At 35.5% G+C, this 24,189-nt stretch overlaps 1 protein-coding gene across 4 annotated transcripts in view; it reads right to left on the bottom strand.

Moving 5' to 3' along the window:
* The window catches only part of TFEC (transcription factor EC), a 217,473-nt gene that overhangs the window by 135,042 nt on the left and 58,242 nt on the right, over nucleotides 1–24,189 (bottom strand). For 2 of the 4 annotated variants that reach the window (XM_059885686.1, XM_059885687.1), the window contains exon 3: nucleotides 5,060–5,138. In XM_059885686.1, coding sequence (XP_059741669.1) covers nucleotides 5,060–5,086 — 27 coding nt within the window. In that variant the 5' untranslated portion in view covers nucleotides 5,087–5,138. 4 annotated transcript variants of the gene reach the window in all.

Genomic DNA, 24,189 nt, shown 5'->3' with positions numbered 1-24,189 from the left:
CAGGATGTCTGGCTCTGGGTCAGTGATCACATCATCATGATTATCTGGGTCGTGAAGATCTTTTTTGTACAGTTCTTCTGTGGAGAGTGAAAAAGTTGGCTTAAAGCTCAATATTCATAAAACGAAGATCATGGCATCTGGTCCCATCACTTCATGGGAAATAGATGGGGAAACAGTGGAAACAGTGTCAGACTTTATTTTTCTGGGCTCCAAAATTACTACAGATGGTGACTGCAGCCATGAAATTAAAAGACGCTTACTCCTTGGAAGGAAAGTTATGACCAACCTAGATAGCATATTCAAAAGCAGAGACATTACTTTGCCAACAGCGGTTCGTCTAGTCAAGGCTATGGTTTTTCCTGTGGTCATGTATGGATATGAGAGTTGGACTGTGAAGAAGGCTGAACACCGAAGGATTGATGCTTTTGAACTGTGGTGTTGGAGAAGACTCTTGAGAGTCCCTTGGACTGCAAGGAGATCCAAGCAGTCCATTCTGAAGGAGATCAGCCCTGGGATTTCTTTGGAAGGAATGATGCTAAAGCTGAAACTCCAGTACTTTGGCCACCTCATGCGAAGAGTTGACTCGTTGGAAAAGACTCTGATGCTGGGAGGGATTGGGGGCAGGAGGAGAAGGGGACAACAGAGGATGAGATGGCTGGATGGCATCACTGACTTGATGGACGTGAATCTGAGTGAACTCTGGGAGTTGGTGATGGACAGGGAGGCCTGGCGTGCTGCGATTCATGGGGTCGCAAAGAGTCGGACATGACTGAGCCACTGATCGATCTGATCTGATCTGTGTATTCTTGCCACCTCTTCTTAATATCTCTGCTTCTGTTAGGTCCATACCATTTCTGTCCTTTATCGAACCCATCTTTACACAAAGTGTTCCCTTGGTATCTCTAATTTTCCTGAAGAGATCTCTAGTCTTTCCCATTCTGTTGTTTTCCTCTATTTCTTTGCATTGATCACTGAGGAAGGCTTTCTTATCTCTTCTTGCTCTTCTTTGGAACTCTGCATTCAGATGCTTATATCTTTCCTTTTCTCCTTTGCTTTTCGCTTCTCTTCTTTTCATAGCTATTTGTAAGGCCTCCCCAGACAGGCCATTTTGCTTTTTTGCATTTCTTTTTCTTGGGGATGGTCTTGATCCCTGTCTCCTGTACAATGTCACGGACCTCATTCCATAGTTCATCAGGCACTCTATCTATCAGATCTAGGCCCTTAAATCTATTTCTCATCTCCACTGTATAATCATAAGGGATTTGATTTAGGTCATATTTGAATGGTCTAGTGGTTTTCCCTACTTTCTTCAATTTAAGTCTGAATTTGGTAATAAGGAGTTCATGATCTGAGCCACAGTCAGCTACCGGTCTTGTTTTTGTTGACTGTGTGGAGCTTCTCCATCTTTGGCTGCAAAGAACATAATCAGTCTGATTTTGGTGTTGACCATCTGGTGATGTCCATGTGTACAGTCTTCTCTTGTGTTGTTGGAAGAGAGTGTTTGCTATGACCAGTGCATTTTCTTGGCAAAACTCTTAGGGAAATGTAAAACCAAATCATGATATCACATACACCAGGATGATTACAGCAAAAAGATAGTAAAAGTGTTGATAAGGATATGGAGAAATTGGAACCTTCATGCATTTCTAGTAGGAATGCAAATTTGTGCAGTCATTTTGGAAAACAATTTGGCAGTTCTTTAAATGTTAAATATAGAGTTACTATAAGACATAGTTAACACCTTGGTGAATTGAAAATGAAGGAATACCTCCACATAAAAACTTATACACTATAGCAGCATTACTCAAAATAGCCAAAAAGTAGAAGCAACCCAAGTGTTCATAAACCAATTAAGGGATGAATAAAGTGAAATATGTTTATACAATAAAATATTATTTTCCAATAAAAGAGAATGAAGAACAAAGTTCTCATGCATGCTACAATGGCTAAACCCTGAAAACATTATGGTAAGTCAAAGAAGCCAGGGACAAGAGACTACATACTGTGTGTTCATGTATATGAAATGATGAGAATAGATCAAAAACAGAAAGCATAGTAGTAGTTCCCCAGAGTTGGGAAATGGGGGTAATGATTGACTGTTAATGGCTATGGTGTTTTATGGGGAAGATGATGAAAATATTCTAAAATTAGATTGTGGTGATGTTTATATAACTCTGTGAATATGCTCTAGAAAAAAATATTAAATGGCACATTTTAAGTGGGTGAACTGAATGGTATATTATATGAATTATATCTCAAAGATGCTTTTTATTAAAACATAATGTCTATCTCATTATTTTCCCACAAGAAACACTATACCTACAATATCTCAAACACACACACACACACACACAAAATCTTGGAGCTTTCTCTCAGCTATACCAGCTTCTTTACATTGCAGTATCTAAATCCTGTGCAACTCATTCAGTAGTCTTTAAATCTGCCCTACTCTTTTCCAGACTCATTGCCCTTGCCTCAGTTAAGCAGGTCATAGTTTACTATCTGAACAATCACAGTAGACTCCCAGAAGTCCTTGCTGTCAGCCACCAGTCTCTGCTCTCTCCAGACCAGCTATTCACTGCCTATACACTTGTCTTTCTAAACGTGTTCTTAGAAATATTCCAGAGTTACTCTATAGCTCCCAGAATTAAGTCCAAAATTTTTAGCATAGATTCAAGGTACTTTTCAACCTGACCCCATACAACAAACTAGCCTAATGTCCCTACAACTTTCCAACCAGTACTCAGTACTCAAAGTAATCTTTCAAACAATTCGCTACTATTTGAATTTGTGCTGTGCTAAGTCACTTCACCCATGTCCAACTCTTTGAAATCCTATGGACTGTAGCCTGCCAGGCTCCTCTGTCCATGGAATTCTCCAGGCGAGAATAATGGAGTGGGTAGCCATTCCCTTCTCCAGGATATATTCTCAACCCAGGGATCGAACATAGGTCTCCCACGTTGTAGGCAGATTCTTTACCATCTGAGCCAGCAGTGCTCTTTATGACTTAATAACTTTGTATAATACATTGTCTCCACTCTCACCTTTTCTGTCTGATTAGACTAAGGGTTATTTATCAATCAAGATGCAAGTTTAAAGGCCACCTTCTTAATGAAGTCTTACAGGAGACTCCTCAGTCATATTTAGTGGCTCCTTTCTTCTGATTGGAAAGAATTTTTTCATATCTTCATTATAGTACTGAATACTGGTGTATTGTTATTATTTGTTTATATATCTGTCTCCCCCAGTAGACTGTGAGCTTAATGATGACACTTTTATTCATCTTTGATTTTCCAATCCATCAACTAGAATGCTTGTTATATCAGGAAATGCTTAGTTAATACTTAACTATGAAATGTATACAGAAGTAATGAATGTGTATGCATACACATTTGCTTCAGGGTAAGTGGAGAATTTAAAACTGGGAGATAAATCCTCCAAAAGCCTCAGTCCTAAATTTACTACTTCACCCAGATTTACCACAGTACATCAGAGCTAGGAGGATCTTTGCTAGATTAGCTTGATAACCTAAAGTCAAAAGACACTCTCTAGAATCTTTAAAACTCTTAAATTTTAAGTCCAAGAAAATTTTAATTCACTACAGGAAATATTTGGCCAATATTATATATTAGTGAACTATTTACTAACCAAAATGAAAGATGCTTTCTGTTAACTGATAAAAAACTTCTGTTACATTCCTAATTTAAAACCGAATGTACCATTATGACTGAAAACAAAAGAAAATACATTGTTAAACACTGTCCACCAGAAAATATGCAAGCTAAATTTGTAAATTCATGGAGTTATTAGAGTGAATCATAATGATCATAGGCACTATGATTTCCAACAGTATGTTCATATGAATTAGTGATAATGTCATACAGTTTTTATTGGCACAAATTATATTCTCAGTAGATACATGCTAGGTAATTAGTACTGATTTCATTACTATGAGATAATGATATATATATATATATATATATATATATAAATGATTGATGGAGACAAAATTGACCAAAAACATATATATATGAAATACATATAATGTATACAATACATATATGTATATAATACATATATAATATATATAATGCATACAATAATGAAATACATATATATATATATGCACACACATGTATATATATGTTTCTGGTCAATTTTATCTCCATCAAGCATTTTCAATACATTTTAATGGATGTTTAATTAATGGGAATCCCAGAGCTAAATGTCTAACTCAATCAATCACATATTCAGTATTTGGCTCCAGTTCGTATTTCAAGTTGAGAGAAATTGATTGAAACATTAATGATAAATAAATGGCTTATTTACCAGTAAACGGTACCATTTTGAGAAAGACAATATAACAAGTAACTGAAAATATAGAAGCTTTTAATAAAATTCTATTTCAAAAGACATAGCTAAGCTTTTAGTTGAATAAAATGCTAATATTAAGCACTATGAAAATATTTGAAATTTTAAATGATAAACATTAGATGCATTAATAGGCTCTGATATTTACAATTACATAATAATAATAATTTTTAAAATTGAAATTAGCTGTACTAATATGGTAATATAAATTAATAGCTGCAATGATAACTTCCAAAAGCTCTGGAGTTATTAATCAAGAAAGATATTTTTTAATATTCAAGTACAAAAATAAGATTTACTGTCTTACATAATGACCACACAAAATTAAATAAAATGAAAAGCATAAATCTTGAAAATGTATATATATCTGTACATAACAATATAAGTTCTTATTAAATTTAGCTTACTAAATTAAAAGAATTCAGAACACTGAGCAATTTCTCAGAAAACTTTCTACTTTTTCTCCCATAATGACCTAAAGTAAATAATCAAAGGAAACCAAAACTTCTACAAACTTATAATGCAAAAATATAAGAAATAATCTATAGTTACATGCATAGATTGACAAAACACTTGGTATCTTTGTGCATCATATGTCAATAATTCCATTTCATTTAAAATAATATAGGGAGGATAAACCTTTCCCCACAGTCTCAAACATCAATCATTCAAATAGAAATACACATACCTGCCCACACCAACCAAATTCCAGCATTGTAGAGTTGGAGAATATAAGGTTCTCAAGATCCTGAATATGTCTGTAAAAGCTGTTGATTCATTTAGAAGGAATCTGTTATTTTCCCTCCTCAAAGTGTGGTTACCAACTACAACTTCTTAGACATCAACACTGCCACAATCCAAGCTTTGTTGTAATGTTGTACTCTTACAGCTAAAAACCTGTTGATAATGAACCTGAACCCATTATTTTGAGTCAATGAATTGAAAGAAATAGGGCAAAGAATGAAAGCCACAGGGCCAATTATGAGCATTCTTTGATGTATTACTTGCTAGCACCCACCATATCACTTTGTGTCTTTGTCTTGATCCCCTCTGTTACTCATTAATTATTCTTGAAGGGTTAAAGTTCAGAGAGCTAATTGCACAAACCGTCTTTCTTGGTAGGGATTCTCCCTACTCTGACACTTTCCCCAACTGTGCCCAGCCACCTTGTATTATGCCAATTAACCCAATTCTTGGCATTTTTGCTTGGACTTCCAGCATCTTTTCGAGCTTTGCCTAAAATATTTTCGCTGGGTTACCTACAAAATACATCAAGCAACTTTAAAATTTGATTAAAACTTACTTTATGATATCATCTTTCATAAACTTCCAATGATACAATTACATTTTCTTCTGTACTAATTGTCATAAACACATTATTTGTAACAAAAATACTTTCACAAATTGCTAAACATTTAGCAATTTTAAATTATTCATTCTATCTTCTTACACTGAGTCACAGCCCATTCTAATATAAATGACTTTTTGCACATTTGTCAACCAAGATCTGAATGAGATTTAGTTTTTATACATCATAGTGAGGTTTCTATATGGCTCAGCAGGTAAAATATTGCCTGAAATGCAGGAGACACAGGAGATGTGCATTCAATCCCTGGATCAGGAATATCCCCTGGAGAAGGAAATGGCAACTCATTCCAGTATTCTTGCCTGGGAAGTCACATAGACAGAGGAACCTGGCAGGCTATAGTCCATAGAATTGCAAAAGAGTCAGACATGACTTAGCAACTAAACAACAGCAACATAATATATGAACTAATCCCAATATTATCAGGATATTTAAAGAATTCCAAAAGTAAATAATCCTATCTTGTAACACTTCCTGAGTTTGCCTTATATGTCTTTATATTTTTTCAAAATCTTCAAGAATTCATTGCATTTCATGTTATCAGTTTCAGTAAGTATCTGGCAACTGTTTGAAGGCATCTGTTTCAGAGTTATGCATTAATTGAAAGAAAGTTAAGAAAGTGTTAGTTGCTCAGCCACGTCTGACTCTTTGCAACCCCATGAACTGTAGCCTGCCATACTCCTCTGTCCATGGAATTCTCCAGGCAAGAATACTGGAGTGGGTTGCCATTCCCTTCTCCAGGGCATCTACCTGATCCAGGAACCAAACCCAGGTCTCCTGTATTGCAAGTGAATTATTTACCATCTGAGACATCAGGGAAGCTCATTAATTCAGTACTCTGTTTTCAGTTAATGCAATCGTTTTCATTGAATAGGAGCTACTACATATCCAGCATTTGTTGGCGTCTATGGACAAAGGGTGAAAGAGTTTAAAAGAGTCTTTACTCTCACAGAACTTTAGGTTAATGGAGCTGTCAAAATTTCAACAGATAAACAAATGCTAACATAAATACTAACAAACAAGCTCCCTTGAAGAAGGAGGCCCATTAGCAAACAGAACCACTAACCTCGGGAATGAAAAGGAGGCAGGCATGCAAGAGCAGGACAGATGGAACAGCATATGAAAAAGCTCCCCATTAGAGGCAAGCAAGCTGACTTTGAAAAACTGTTAAGCCAGTTTGCAGTATAGTGAGGGAAAGAAGAATGACTGGATACTAGATGAGGAAAATAGGAACCAGATCATGCAGGGTGTTTTAGACTATGATACAAATTTGTTTTATTTAAGGAACATGCCTATTATTTTTACATTATTTTTTTATGATTATTTTTACATTGTTGAGAAGAATAATACATCAAAACATTTTTTAAACTAAAAGAGAAGCAAAGCCAGAGATCAGTATTTAAATAGAAGTTTCATAAATCTTCTAATTACTGTTGTGGTAGACAGCATTCTTTGCACATACACATAAAACTTACTTGATTCTACTTTACAAAACCAATTTGACCGCATAGATTCTATTTGTTAATCTCCATTAAACAGATGATAAATAGAATCCTACAGTCCACAAAGCAACTGTGTCAAAAGAACAGGCCAATAACTTCTTGGCTTAAATAAAATATGTTTAAAAGCCCAAAGTACATAATTGTTGAATTTGTTTTTTAAGTTGGTTTATAGATTTTATTAAATGTCAGAAGAATAAAATAAGCCTAAGATGAAGCCAAAATGAAATGATTAGTGCCAGTGAAGTTATACCAATCATTCATTCAAAGTTACATAGATGTCACCTTTGACTGCAACCCTGTATTAAATGTGTTTGGTTAGTTCATTCACAGTGCTATCCATGACAGAACTTTTCAGATTGACCTTTTGATAAAGCTAACACAAAAATAACCAACCATGATTCCAAAGTTATTAAATGTATCCTTTTAACCTCTCTTTCATAAGATGCTCTAACATTAACACTAGGATGGCAAAAATAGTTCCATGAATTAATTGAATCTTACATAACATCTGTAAAAATACATTTTTCAGGACTTGTGGCTTGCCTATTTCTCATCTTTAGAATGCAGTATTCTCTTTTAAATTTAACTTCTTTCACTCGTGATTAAGATATTAAGCCATTTTTCTTAATATTAGTGAAAGGTAAATGATAGTTTTAAAATGTGGTTTCATTCTAATGATTTCATCTCTTAACTCAAAGTTCTATACTTGAAGTAAAGAGATGTGCTCTAGATTGATGTTAGCACTCCCCTCCCCAACTCCCTCTTGCCCCCTGCAGAATTCAAAGAACTTATTTGCTTCATTCCAAACCCCTTCATCTCCCCTGGCCCAGTTTGTCACACTAAATATTTCTCTTTCTCTATTTCTGGCTAGTTATGTTATAGGTGCTATTCTAAAATAGTGAGGCTACATTTAGGACCAGGGAAATTGAAAAAAGACCAACTCCAAAGGACCATTCAATTGTTGTCCTCATTTTTTAAGATCTTGAATGTTTCTTTTATGATTACCCTCTCCACTGTTTCCCAAGTTGTAATCTTATAACACACAATAAATTCACTGTCCTTCAATGAATTGCTAGCAAATGCAGGGTAACAATACCAATACTTCAAGAAAGGTGGATTTTATCGTTAGGTATAAGATTCCAGAAGAATAATTCAGCAATCCACAGGAAAAAGAGAAAGCAGAATGTTCTGCCAACTCATGATTCTAAACTTCCCTCCTCTATTTATAAGCTACTAGTAAACTGCTTGTACTAAAATAGATTGGAAACTATATAATTAGGTAACTTCTGCCTCCACATTTGCTTCCTAATATCTCACAAGATATCATTCTGACATAGTCCCTCCTGGATGTATGAGTGAGATAGTTCTGAATCTGCCAAATGCATAAAAAGAAGTGAAATGACATCCTTACTGCAGCAGCAATAATATTTGAGTTATTTTCCATTGGTAATTTTATTATCTATCTGACTTAATCTGCAACTATTTGAACCATTACTGGGAATTTTATGGCAAAACTCTTTGGTACATGATCTGCAATCAGTCAAAGGTCAAAGAAGAGAAGGCATTTCAGTTAATGTTAAAAACTTCCATACCTCCAACTCAAACCTTTGGGTCCTGAATTTTATACCAATAAAATTATCTTTAAAATACATTTTTTCAGCATAAGCTATATTTAAAATGGTATTTAAACATTGTACCAAATCATTCCATATGGTAATTTTAAATTATTAAAATATATTAAATTATTTCTCTTTTAAGGGACAATTTCAGATATAAATTAAAAAATAAAAATCACTGCATGTTAATGTTCAGTCCAGTTCAGTCACTCAGTTGCGTCCGATTCTTTGCGACCCCATGAATTGCAGCACGCCAGGCATCCCTGTCCATCACCAACTCCTGGAGTTCACTCAAACTCATGTGCATCAAGTCCGTGATGCCATCCAGCCATCTCATCCTCTGTTGTCCCCTTCTCCTCCTGCCCCCAATCTCTCCCAGCATCAGGGTCTTTTCCAATGAGTCAACTCTTCACATGAGGTGGCCAAAGTATTGGAGTTTCAGCTTTAGCATCAGTCCTTCCAATGAACACCCAGGACTGATCTCCTTTAGGAATGTTAATGTTAGGTCCTTCCAAAACAAATGCCCTCTCAAGATAGAATGTCTAGAACACTAAAATATACTGACTAGTACTGGAGAAGGAAATGGCAACCCACTCCAGTATTCTTGCCTGGAAAATCCCATGGAGGGATGAACCGAGCAGGCTACAGTCCACGGGGTCGCAAAGAGCCGGACAGACTGACCAACTTCACTTTCACTATTGCCTGTGAGAATATCCTACTCTTCATATCTAAACTGAAATTGTATACAATAGAAGACCATAATTTTATATTCATTCACTATTTTTTCAAAATAGGGGTCCATGAGCTGTAAGACTGCTTACAAACTGAACTTCAATTATTATATGTCCTTTTCCATGGATTCTATAGTCAGCAACTCTAGACTGCTACATACCACTGTCATTTTTCTTAACAACACTATCTCCAATCTAGTAATGTTTTCAGGGGTGAATGAGGTAGAAAGTACCTTTGAGAACATTTTAAGTTACTTCCTAATGAGAGAAAGAAAAACATGTTTTTCAATTATTCGTGAAAAAAGAAAAATTTGGAAAATTTTCCAAACTGCAATTAAGCGCCTCCAGTAACAAAGACGCCAAACCCATTCTGCTGTTGGATCAATCTAATAGTTTAAATGTTTATGTTTAAACTGTAAATCACCACATTCTAACAAGTTAACATGGTGATAAACATGTTAATTTCTGTTTCTCATTCTTCATTCAGATGAATGTGAAAGATTATTTTCCCCATACACAAATATTTCAAAAAATACTTGCTATCACATCGATCCAATCTTAAATTTGATCTCTGAGATACTGCACTTATTCTTTCATGATTCTTTGTATGACTTTATTGTCAAGTTCTTCATGATTTTTCTCACCTCAGAACTTTTGTACCTGCTGTTCCCTCTGCCAGGAGCACTATTTCCTCACCCGCTATTGTTCCACGCCACCTCTCTCTCATTCACCAGATTTTAACCTAGGGATAAATTTCTTTGGGATGCTGTCTCTCCTAGTCTCAAAAACTGGATTGGATAACCACTCACACCCTCACCCATAATATTACTATAGAACTGTGTGCTGACCCATTATGGAACTTTTCATACTGTCCTATAATTCTTCTGTTTTCCTCTATTTTCCAAATAGACAGCCAGCTCTCTGATGAAAGCAATTGCCTTAATCACTGACACATCTCCAAAACTGAGCACATGGTAGAAATCAGCTAAACATTTGTGAAATAACTGGAAAACTAATGAATGAGGTGGAATAGTGAACATGGTGTTCCTCGGTTTCTTTATACATAAAGTGAAATCAGACCAGTATCCATTCACTGAGATTGTTGAAAAGATCAAGTGGGTCACTATATAAAAAATCTTAGAAAAGTCCCTAATACATAGGAAAGTTTTGATAAATGGTTATTTTGTGTGTGTGTGGTCAACTAAAACCCCTTTCTTTTTCACATAATATCAAACCATGACTAAACAATTTTGTACTTTTAGTGTTGACTTTTAAAAAATAAGTGAAAAGCTTAACATTTATATTAGTTACTTGTCATCTTACCCAATTGTTCGAGGTAATTGAAATATGTATTTGTTAAGTGTTTTCACTTAAAATACTAATAAAGAAATATATATATATATATATATATATATATATATATGAGTACATGCATGCTAAATCACTTCAGTCACGTCCAACTCTGCAACTCTGAGGACGGTAGCCTGCCAGGCTCCATGGGATTCTCCAGGCAAGAATACTGCAGTAGATTGTCATGCCTTCCTCCAGGAGATCTTTCAGACCCAGGGATTGAACCCATGTCTCTTATATATCTCAGGCACTGGCAGGTGGTTCTTTCCCACTAGCGCCACCCGGGAAGTCCATACATACTATATACTATTTGTATGTTTTATATATATATATATGTACGTGTATATATATATACACATACACATAGAAGCAAAGACAGAGAGAAGGAAGTGAGAAGAGAAAGAGAAAATGGGACAGGTAGAGAGGGAAATGTATTAGTTAAGTACAGGGATTTTGGACATAATCAACCACAGGTCTAAGTCTCAGTTCTTGCACCCAATGATTGTACAAAGTTGAAAAAGTTGCTTGCTTGCTTCCATTATTAATCTCTTTGCTGTAGATGTTTAACCAACTATAAATTTACCACAGGGCAGTGAATTATCACCAGATCAATATTTCATTATGATTTTGGCATGCATTTGCTTAAATCTATAGTAACTAGAAACAATCTCTATCCTCTGAACCTACAATTACTCTACAGAATTTATCACAGAGAAACCTGAAGTATATTTGATGAATAATTAGTGTCATACTTGGTCCTGAAAATATGGTATATAAAAAGTAGTAAAGCAGTAACATTGGAAAGATGAGAAAGGGACAGATTATTTAAGGCCTACAATACAAGGATGAATAATATTTGGAAGAGTAGCCAGTGAAAACTTTTAGTGGAAGATTGACACAACTGGATCTCTACTTCCGGAATGTAATGTGTCACAATATGCAAGATGATGGGAGAGGGTGGACTCTTAAGCAAGGAGGCCATTTAAAAGTTTTTGTAGTGGTCTGAGCAAGAGATTAGCCAAAAGCGTTTCTTGAACCTCCATCAGGTACAAATCACAAACATTGACATATAATGTTTAAATATACATTAGCCTTATAGGTTAAAAAAACTAATCAAGTAAACTGAGGAATATATATATATACATTTTCAAAATTCTAATGGAGGGCAGCTATGGCTACTCTTAAAATAGAAATTCAAATGATGATTTAGGAGAAGAGATATTAATTCCCACTGAGGGTGAAAAAGACTAAGGAAATATCTCTGAAGAAGGATTATTAAAGCTGGGTCTTGAGGTAGGTGGATGTCAACCACTAGCTATGGTAGAAGGATGCACACAAATAAGAAGCTGATTTTAAAACAAAGAAGGTAAGTCCTTCTCTCTGTTCTACTAATCAGTATCTCTGGATATTTCATATATTTTGGATTACATAAATCCAGTCCTCTGGGACGAAGTCCCTAACCTCAGAGGATCAGCACAACTTCTCCCAGATATCAAGGATGTGGGTCTTCAACATAAGGTCTTAACAACCGGGGTGGTAGCAGAGAGCACTAGAATTCTTACTCCTATTTTTTTGTTGTTCTCAAAGACAAAAATATAAAACTATTTTTATTTGAAACTATATTAGTATGATATTATCAGTATATATTTTTAAATGTAATAATACATAACTTATAGATGCTCAAAAATGTTTTACCAATAGTCATGCAATGTTAAAAGATCAGAGGTTATTCTAGAGATTTGAACTGTGGACTTAAAAGAGAATACACAGAAAATACTCTTTTTTCCAAGACTTCATGCATAAAAAATCCTCTAGGAAAATTCATTATACAGATCAGAATTATGTGAAGAATATTGAATAATACAGTGGGAGATAGTCTTATCATGAAAAATGGTCTTTATAAAATCTTATAGTTTAGACTATACAGAGCTTCCAGTTGTTATAAACCCTATTAAATGATGTAAGATCCTAAATAAAAACACTGTGCAAATGGTGAAATAAATTATCAGTCCTGCCTGTTACATAAAAGTTTGGAATTGCGTTTCTTCCCAGCTAATTTTTCTCTCAGTTAAGTCATCACTAACAGGAGACTTTTAATATAAAACAGTTTATAAATATTTGTAATTTCTGCCTTTAGAAAATCAGTACTATTTACATATAAAATCTTTCCATATATAAACAAATATTTGGCTTTCAAATTGATGTCAACTTGGGCTGAGTTGCATTTAAATGAAGAAACACCTTCAATGTGAATTTTTTTTAATGAAAATAAAAATAAACAAGAACACTAATCCTTTAGCCCAATATACAAAATTATCCAAGACTGAAAATGTGTTTTGTTCCAAACTGCTCTTTTTATAAACACGTCTATTTTGCTGTATGGAAAAAAACTATCCAGTGCACATTCCATTGAAAAAAGAATTTCATAACTTCACTAAAAAAAAAAAAAGTAACAGGACACATATATATCCATCCCCTTTAACCATTAAGCTAAACTGGCCCAAATGAATTTCTGAAACAAAATAGCTTCTAGGCTAGAATCTTGATGCCAACTTTAGCCTGGAGCAAATTTTTACACTGACAGTGTTTGCTCTGGAAAGTGGTGTTTTAATGGAAACACTGTCAGACCTTTGTCTCCAGTAGAGCTACTGGACCCATAAAGACATAATTTAACTTCCAAACACCGAGGCCTTTTTTACGTACTAATTGTCCTTTTGGAAACCAGATCTCATCCCAATGTCTCCAATGAATTGCCCTGTGAACTCAGAAAGCACTCTTTCACATTGCCCTAGGTTCAAGTGGAAAGAATAAATGGCAGAAGTTAGACGTTACTATTTGGTTCTTACACAATATTTTTCTTCCTTTAATACTAGTTACAATTTGAACTTCACCTAACTGACAAAGCCTGTAGAATCCATTCAATTAGCTTTAATAGGATTAAAACACTGCCTTGGAACTGCAGATTTTAATAGACAAGAATCTTGGCAAATACATCTTTCATGTATCCCATGAATTCTAAAATAAATATGCTACCTGAGGCAAAATAAGCATAATCAGATATTTCAGCATTTTGCTTTTTAGCTAAAAGTATTTTTTCCCATTATTAAAATTTTAAAACAAAGTTTAAAAGGAAAGCTTGATGTGTCTCTGTGTAAGTTTTACTCAATATGCACTCTTGCTTGGTAGTTTTCTTTTGACTTAAAATCAGAGACATGGCTAAAGGAGATACTCACCACATTAATAATTTTAATTAATTTGAATTGGGCAGTCTCCACCAAGTAAACAAGACATATTTTCCTGATGGTCACTACTGCTTTCTTTACCCATATTTTTTTGATGTAAAAAATATAGGTTACTTGAATAGTCACTGAATAATTGCCAAATTGGATCTCTAATCCTTGGCCAAAAATATATGCAAAGTGAATATGATCAACATTAGATAACTAGCCAACTTCCCACAGGTTCTACAAGTAGAAAGCAAGTTAAATTAAGAAACAGTTCCACCAAAAGCCCTTTCAGCAATTTAAGCCAGTCCTGAGCAAGAACAGATTAACCAGTCTTAACAAAGGTGAAAGAATTTGCATCCCTTTCATTGGTTCATTTATTCAACCAATTAACATTTACTGAGTACCTATTGAGTTAATATATCAGAAAATGAATACTGTGAAGTTGCAAGAAAGCAGTAGATTTGGATCTTGTCCTCAAAGGAAACTTTCCTATTAAGAGCCAATATATGACAGCCATGAAACCACGGTTAAGAGGGCACATGAACTCTGTAGTGTGGTCTTCAGAAAACACATGCTTTAAAAAATGGAAAGTAAAATAAAAATCTACAGTTACAGTTTATACAAGAGACCTCATTTTTGTTTTTTTAAAGCAAAATTTCTCAAGGACACACATGTGAGGAAGAGAGATCCTAAAGTCACAAGGCAATAAAACAAGCGAAAATGGGCACTAGCAAGAAAAATAAAGAATGTGGAATCGGATATTTTGAATTCCAAAGATTAAATTTACCTAATCTACACTTAAATACATGACTTATCCTGCTACATGGTTTTAGAGCCGTTTTGCTTTTGTTTTTTGTTTCTGTTTAATTTTATAACTTTGTCCTGTTGCTCAGCCTGCTAGGCTCCTCTGCTCATGGAATTCTCCAGGCAAGAATATAGAGTTGCCATTCCCTTCTCCAGGGGATCTTCCTGACACCTATTTAAAAAAGACATTCTACCTTTTTTCTAACTATTAAAACTTCATTGATTTATGAAGCTTTAATAGTGAAACAATATCTAAGCAGTTGTTAGGAAAATACATGCATCAGTTCAGTTCAGTTCAGTTCAGTTGCTCAGTCGTGTCCGACTCTTTGTGACCCCATGAATCACAGCACGCCAGGGCCTCCCTGTCCATCACCAACTCCCGCAGTTCACCCAAACATGTCCATCGAGTCGGTGATGTCATCCAGCCATCTCATCATCTGTCGTCCCCTTCTCCTCCTGCCCTCAATCCCTCCCAGCATCAGAGTCTTTTCCAATGAGTCAACTCTTCACATGAGGTGGCCAAAGTATTGGAGTTTCAGCTTTAGCATCAGTCCTTCCAAAGAACACCCAGGGCTGTTCTCCTTTAGAATGGACTGTTTGGATCTCCTTGCAGTCCAAGGGACTCTCAAGAGTCTTCTCCAACACCACAGTTCAAAAGCATCAATTCTTCAGCGCTCAGCTTTCTTCACAGTCCAACTTTCACATCCATACATGACCACTGGAAAAACCATAGCCTTGACTAGATGGACCCTTGTTGGCAAAGTAATGTCTCTGCTTTTGAATATGCTATCTAGGTTGGTCATAACTTTCCTTCCAAGGAGTAAGCGTCTTTTAATTTCGTGGCTGCAATCACCATCTGCAGTGATTTTAGAGCCCCCAAAAATAAAGTCTCACTGTTTTCACTGTTTCCCCATCTATTTCCCATGAAGTGGGGCCAAGAGAAGCTACTCCACCTTCAAGGTCAGGAGGGGCTGCTGTGAGGAGATGCCCCTTGTCCAAGGTAAGGAGGAGCAGCTGTGCTTTGCTGGAGCAGCTGTGAAGAGATACCCTATGTCCAAGGTAAGAGAAACCCAAGTAAGACAGTAGATGTTGGGAGAGGCATCAGAGGGCAGACACACGAACCATAGTCACAGAAAACTAGTCAATCTAATCACACTGACCACAGCCTTGTCTAACAATGAAATTAAGCCATGCCGTGTGGGGCCACCCAAGACAGGCAGGTCATGGTGGAGAGGTCTGACAGAATGTGGTCCACTGAAGAAGGGACTAGTAAACCACTTCAGTATTCTTGCCTTGAGAACCCCATGAACAGTATGAAAAGGCAAAATGATAGGACACTGAAAGAGGAACTCCTCAGGTTGGTAGGTGCCCATTATGCTACTGGAGATCAGTGGAGAAATAACTCCAGAGAGAATGAAGGGATGGAGCCACAACAAAAACAATACCCAGTTGTGGATGTGACTGGTGATAGAAGCAATGTCCAATGCTGTAAAGAACAATATTGCATAGAAACTTGGTATGTTAGGTCCATGAATCAAGGCAAATTGGAAGTGGTCAAACAGGAGATGGCAAGAGTGAACGTTGACATTCTAGGAATCAGCGAACTAAAATGGACTGGAATGGGTGAATTTAACTCAGATGACCATTATATCTACTACTGCAGGAAGAAATCCCTCAGAAGAAATGGAGTAGCCATCATGGTCAATGAAAGAGTCCGAAATGCAGTACTTGGATGCAATCTCAAAAATGACAGAATGATCTCTGTTCGTTTCCAAGGCAAACCATTAAATATCACAGTAATCCAAGTCTATGTCCTGACCAGTAATGCTGAAGAAGCTGAAGTTGAATGGTTCTATGAAGGCCTACAAGACCTTTTAGAACTAACACCCAAAAAAGATGTCCTTTTCATTATAGGGGACTGCCATGCAAAAGTAGGAAGTCAAGAAACACCTGGTGTAACAGGCAAATTTGGCCTTGGAATACGGAATGAAGCAGGGCAAAGGCTAATAGAGTTTTGCCAAGAGAACGCACTGGTCAGAGCAAACACCCTCTTCCAACAACACAAGAGAAGACTCTCCACATGGACATCACCAGATGGTCAACACTGAAATCAGATTGATTATATTCTTTGCAGCCAACGATGGAGAAGCTCTATACAGTCAACAAAAACAAGACCGGGAGCTGACTGTGGCTCAGATCATGAACTCCTTATTGCCAAATTCAGACTTAAATTGAAGAAATACATGCATAGGTAGATATAAATTAGCTCTAAGTTTGTTATAGACATAGCCCCACCCAGAAAAAGGTCAATATCAGAAATTGAGCTACGTTCACTTAACATGAGATACCAGAATTTTTAAGTTGCAAAACATAGGGTTTTGTTGTTATTTTGTTTCATTTTCCTTTTTTCCCCCAAACTGTACAAGTTGACAGAATTTATTATAAAAGTGAGGTAAGTTTACAAAAACAAATATCACAAGAGGTATTTAAAAGGATAAAGAACACATTTTAAAACTGCTGAGATAGTTTGGAGATCAACAAAATAATATATGAAGTAGTTTTACATTAAGGAGGTAAAAAGGAACAAATTATCTTGATTTCTGAATATGAGATTATAAATACTACAGAGAATTTGCCTCAACATCTGGTAACCTGGACAATTTTACAAAAATCGGAATTAGTTTGAAGTCAGATGGCTAAGACCAACTTCCATTAATGAGATTACTTTTTTTTTGTCTAGGACTAGCCTAGCTTTCCAGAGAAGGCAAAGGCAACCCACTCCAGTACTCTTGCCTGGAAAATCCCATGGGCGGAGGAGCCTGGTAGGCTGCAGTCTATGGGGTCACGAAGAGTCGGACATGACTGAAGCAACTTAGCAGCAGCAGCAGCAGCCTAGCTTTCAGGTTTTAGCTTCCCATAAGCACTACCATGTAATGACAAACGTATTTTAAAATTAAAAATCAGAATGCTTTTTTATTGGAATGTAGTAGCTTTACAGATTACCAAACTTATGTATGGTTTTTCTCTACTCTTATTTTTTATTCAGTGGTCAATTTACTGTTCATTATTATAATAACACCAGTATTATAGAATGAGCTCACCATACCTAACCTTTATGCTGTAAATTGAAGTTAAATTGCTAACTCCCATCAGATGCTAATTAAACTGACTATCACTGACTTTGTGTAGCACATTGTGCTTTAAATATATATGCCTGGGATATCTAGCAGATGAATTGCTACTTATAGTTACTAATAATGAGGCTGTTGGTTATTTTTTTTCAACTTTAATTAACAGGTGTAATACCCACTTGCAAAGATATCATTAAATTGTATCCAAGATTTATAGAATTTATTATACAAAGTTGGTTACTTAATATTCCTTTTAAAGGTTGACCTTTTCAAAATGCAGTTTAATATTTAACCATAAAACCACTGAATTTTCAAAACTCTGTTGCCTTAGCTCACCTCAAAATCTATTTATTTCTGTGAAGTATTTCTGTTTCATTGAAATGAAAAAACTATTTCACTAATGCCACTATACCAACTGCAAAAACAAAACAAAACAAGTGCCTAACTTCTGGGTTTTAGTCCAAATATAAGAAGCTTAGACGTACTTCCTAAAAATAAGTAAAAAGCTGAACAAATTTTAAAAAATCAACAATTCTTCTTAGATATGTTTAAAACATGAAGTCACAGGGAAACTCTTGCCCGCCACCCAAAGTGGAGGGATAGATAAGCAGAATACAAAGAATCACAACTTACTCAAGCGGATATCCACAAGCAGAAACCTCCTTGGGCACCAGAAGCGTGGTAGAAACACCTGAACTGTAACTGGTGAATCACTGGAAGCTCAGGGAGTACGGGACTGTGGTTACAAGCTCTGAGGGAACCCAGACATAAAGGGGTTTCCCACTTTCATGAATTTTACCCCCAGGAGTCCTACCAGGTTCTCATAGTGAATAACCAGAAACAAATTCCCTCCTGCTTCTGGCAAAAGGAAGGGGACAGCAGCAATTTTAAAATAAACTAGAGCATTCTATCATTCTTAACAAGACCTTCCCTCACAAGACACTGCTTTACCAGATCCTAACCTACTGAAGAGAAGGAAACATACAACTTCAGCCTCACCAACCCATCCTGTCCCACCAGGGTATGTGGAAGTGGAGATTAAGAATGTGTGAAGTGCAGTACAGAGACTTAGGTTCACCAAAAGACCGGGATTGAATCACAGACTTTAAAATGTTTCCCTTACTCCCACAGCTTACCACTATATTGCTGAAGACATTTTTATAGAAGATTCTTTCATGCAATACATAATGTCCACTTTAAAACAAAAACAAAAAATTATAAGGAATACTAAAAGGTGAAAAAAAAAAACAGTTTGAGAAGATTAAATGTGTCAGATCCACAATACAATATGGCAGGGATTTGTTATATAAAGCCAAAAAAAATTTTTTTAAACTGTGATTAACATGCTTTAGTAGAAAAAGGGCTTTAGTAGAAAAAGTAAGCAACATGTAAGAACAGGTAGATAATATAAACAGAGAGGTAGAAATACTAAAAAAAATAAAAAGGAAATGTTTGAAATCAAAAATTGTATCAAAAATAAAGAAAGTCATTGACAGAATCATAACCATACTGGACATAACTTAGAAAAGAATCTCTGCATTTAAGGATACGACCATGTAAACTTCCAAAGTTGAAAAGGAAAGCAGACAAAGGCTGAAAAGCCAGAAAAGACTATTCAAGAATTATGGGACAACTACAAAAGGTATAATGTACATGGTAATGGGAATACCAGGAGAATGAAGAGAAAGAGGAACAGAAGAAATATTTGCAGCAATAATGACTGAGACGTTCCCAAAGTTAGACACCAAAATATGTATCCAGGAAGCTTACAGAATATCAAGCAGGATAAATGCCTAAAAGACTATACCTAGGCATATCATGTTTAAACTTTAGAAAATCAAAGGCAAAGAAAAAATCTTGAAAGAAGTCATAGGATAGAAAAACCTTACCTACAAAGGAGCAAAATAAGATTAACATCAACTTCTCTTTAGAAAACATGCAAGCAAACAATAGTGAAACATTCAAAGTGTTGAGAGACAAAAAAAAAAAAAAAAACCCACCAACCCAGAATCCTATATCCTGTGAAATTATCCTTTAAAGTGAAGACAAAATAAAGATTTTCTCAGACAAGCAAATATTGAGAAAGTTTGTGGCCAGTTGACCTACCTTGCAAGAAATGCTAAAAGAAGTTCTTAAGAGAGAAGAAAAATTATATAGGTCAAAAACTCAGATCTATATAAAGAAAAAAACTCAGATCTATATAAAGAAAAAGCGTCAGAGAAGAACTAAGTGAAGGTAAAATAAATATTTTGCTTTTCTGATTCTTAATTGATCTAACAGAAAAGAGTTTATTCAAAATAATAATAACAACAATGTTTTATAAATTTTGTATATTTGTGTGTATGTTTATGTGTAAGTGAAATGGATGATAGCAAAGATATAAAGAGCAAGAAGAATTAGAACTATTTTGTTATTATAAGGTACTTGCTCTTGAAGTGATACAGTGTTATTTGAAAATGGACTTGGATTATTTGCAAATATATATTGCAAACTCTAGGTCAAATATTAAAAAAAAAATTTAAGTATAATGAATATGTTTAAAAAGGAGATGAATTATAATCATATAAAATGCTCAGTGAAAACCACAAATGGTAGGAAAAGTGTGAAAGGGAAAAACAGAAACAAAGAACTGGATGACAAAGAGAAAACAGTAGCAAATATGGTAGATATTAATCCAACTATATCAATAATTACTTTGCCCAACAATGGTTTATATGCATCAATTAAAAGATTGCCAAAGTGCATCAAAAAGAAGACCCAACTCTAGGCTGTCTATAAGAAACTCACTTTAAATATAAATATTATATAAATATAATATATAATAAATAAATTTATATTTTTATAATAAACATACAAATAAATAAACATATATATTTATTACCACCTGAGCTTCTCCAGTGGCTCAGATGGTAAAGAATCTGCCTGCATGCAGCAGACCCAGGTTCAATCCCCAGGTTGGGAAGATCCTCTGGAGAAGGGAATGGCAACCCACTTCAATATTCTTGCCTGGAGAATTCCATGGATAGAGGAGTCTGGTGGGCTACAGTCCATGGGATTGCAAAGGGTCAGACACAACTGAGTGGCTAACACTTTCACTTCACTTAACATATATCAAAAGTAAATCAAGGAAGAAAGATATACCATACTAACAGTAATCAATAGAAAATGGGAGTTGGTGATGGACAGGGAGGCCTGGCGTGCTGCGATTCATGGGGTCACAAAGAGTCGGACACGACTGAGCGACTGAACTGAACTGAACTGATACTAATTTTCATCAGAGTAAACTTCAGTCAAGGAAAGTTAACAGTGAAGAAGAGAGGTGTTACACAATGAGAAAGGAGTCAATTTTCCAAGAAGACATAGCAATCCTTAAAATAGAATACATGAGGCAAAAACTGATGTTTCAAGGAGTAACAGATGAATCCACTATTATAGTTGCAGATTTTAACATCCCACAATCAGAGTGGAAAGATCCAGGCAAGCAGAAAATCACTAAGGACATAGTTGAACTCAATAATACTACCCATTGCCTGGATATAATGGACATCTGTAGGGTACCCCATCAACAATAGCAGAATGTTCATTTTTCTCAGGCTCACATGGGACATTTACCAATATCTGGACCATAAAACACATCTTAACAAGTTTAACAGAATAGAAATCATACACTGTATTTCCTCAGATCACAGTGAATTTAAACTAGAAATCAACAAAAGAAAGATAGTGTGAAATCCCAAAAAACTTGGAGATTAAGCAACATACTTCTAAATAATACATGAATCAGAGAGGAAAATTCAAGAGCAAGTAAAAAATATTTTAAGCTAAATGAAAATAAGCATACAGTTTATCAAAATTTATGGGATGCCATGAAAGCAGTGATTATGCTATACTAAGTTGCTTTATGGAGAAGGCAATGGCACCCCACTCCAGTACTCTTGCCTGGAAAATCCCATGGATGGAGGAGCCTAGTAGGCTGCAGTCCATGGGATCGCTAAGAGTCAGACACGACTGAGCGACTTCACTTTCACTTTTCACTTTCATGCATTGGAGAAGGAAATGGCAACCCACTCCAGTGTTCTTGTCTGGAGAATCCCAGGGACGGGGAAGCCTGGTGGGCTGCCGTCTATGGGGTCACACAGAGTTGGACACAACTAAAGTGACTTAGCAGCAAGTTTCTTTAGTTGTGTCCGAATCTTTGCTACCCCTCGGACTGCAGCCCACCAGGCTTTTCTGTCTGTGGGATTCTCCAGGCAAGTATACTGGAGTGGGTTGCCATTTCCTTCTCCAAGCAGTGCTTAGAGGGAAATACATAGCATTGAATGAGGAGACTAAAAAAAAATCTAAAATCAATAAGCTAAGGGAAATTTGAAAAAGAAGAGCAAATTAAATCCAAAGTAACGAAAAGAAAATAAGTAATAAGTTAGAGCTAAAATCAGTAAATTGAGAATAGGAACTCAATAGAGAAAAAAAATCAATAAAAACAACAGCTGATTCTTTGAAGATATGAATAAAAGCAATAAGCTTCTGTAAGAAAAAGAGAGACATTACTAGAGGGCTGATAGACATAAAAAGACAATGAATACTATAAAAACTCTATAAGCAAATTTGATAACCTAGATTAAATGGACTGATTTCTTGAAAGACATAATGTGCAAAAACTTGCATAAGAAGAAATAGACAATCTGATAGACCCATATCTATTAAATGAATTGAATTGATAATAACCTTCCAAAATAGAAAGCATGAGGCCTAGATGTGCTCACTGGTAAATTCTACCAAATATTTAAGAAAGAAATTATACCAATTCTCTACAATTTCATCCAGAAGACAAAAGCAGAGGACTATTTCCTAACTTATTGTATAAGGATGGCATTACCCAGAGAAGACAATTCAAGAAAAGAAAACTATAGACAAATATCTCTTATGAACATAAATGAAAAATTTTTCAACAAAATATTAGCAAATTAAATCCAACAGTGCATACAAATAATTATACTTTGTGACCAAGTGCAATTTAACCCACTTACACAAAGCTGGTTCAACATTTGAAAATCAATTAATGTAGCCCACCATTTTAAAACTGAAGAAGAAAAATCAGATAAGCATATCAATGGGTGCAAAAGGCATTTGATACAACACCCTTGCATGACAAAAGTTTTAGCAAACTAAGAATAAAGAGGAATTTCCTTAACTTGATTAAAAAAAAAATCTACACAAAATCTGCAGCTAATATCATACTTAATGGTGAGAAACTCAAAGCTTTCTCACTAAGATCATAAATAAGCCAAGGATTTTCCCTTTTACAAATGCTTTACAGCATCTTCCCAGATGTCCCAGAAAATGCAAGGGTCACATACCAACGAGACATAGTAGTCTTACATGAGGATCAAAATACATGAAACAAAAAGTAACAGAACCAAAAAGAAGAGAAGGCAAATCAATTTAACTAGTGATTTCAACACTCCATATCTGTTATAAAATTGAATTTGTGAATTAAAAACTTAACAAAAAATAATCTCTAAACCCAGATGCTTCAATGGAGAAATCCCCAAACAATAAGTAAGAATTGTGGCATAGTGGTAAAGATTCCACCTGCCAATGCAAAAGATGCAGAAGATGCAGGTTCGATCTCCAGGTCAGGAGGATCCCTTGGAGTAGAAAATGGCAACCCACTCCAGTAGCCTTGACTGGGAAATCCCATGGGCAGAGGAGACTGGTGGGCTATATAGTCCACGGGGTTGCAAAGAGTCAAACATGACTGAGCATTTATCACCATACAACAACCAGCTACATAATCTCTTCTGGATAACAGATGAGAAAGTAATATTTTCAAATTCTTATTACAAAGTCGGTATTATCCTGATATCGAAGTCAGACAAAAACAATAGAGAAAGAAAGAGAGAGGGAAAGGAAGGAAGGAAAGAAGGAAGGAAGGAGAGATCCTGGGCTTAGCCATGTTGGATTGGCCAATGAGACATCATGCAGAACAGAAGTTTAAAATAATTTTTACGTTAAGGCTGGCCCCGTCTCTTCCTACTTTAAGAACCCTGCTAGGTACGAAGAAGCCAAGTTATCCTACTAAAGACAACCA

The sequence above is a fragment of the Bos taurus genome, chromosome 4 (assembly GCF_002263795.3).
Source record: "Bos taurus isolate L1 Dominette 01449 registration number 42190680 breed Hereford chromosome 4, ARS-UCD2.0, whole genome shotgun sequence".
In the NCBI taxonomy this organism is placed as follows: domain Eukaryota; kingdom Metazoa; phylum Chordata; class Mammalia; order Artiodactyla; family Bovidae; genus Bos; species Bos taurus.
Note: the sequence above shows the minus strand (reverse complement) of the source record. Positions and strands in the feature narration are given on the sequence as shown.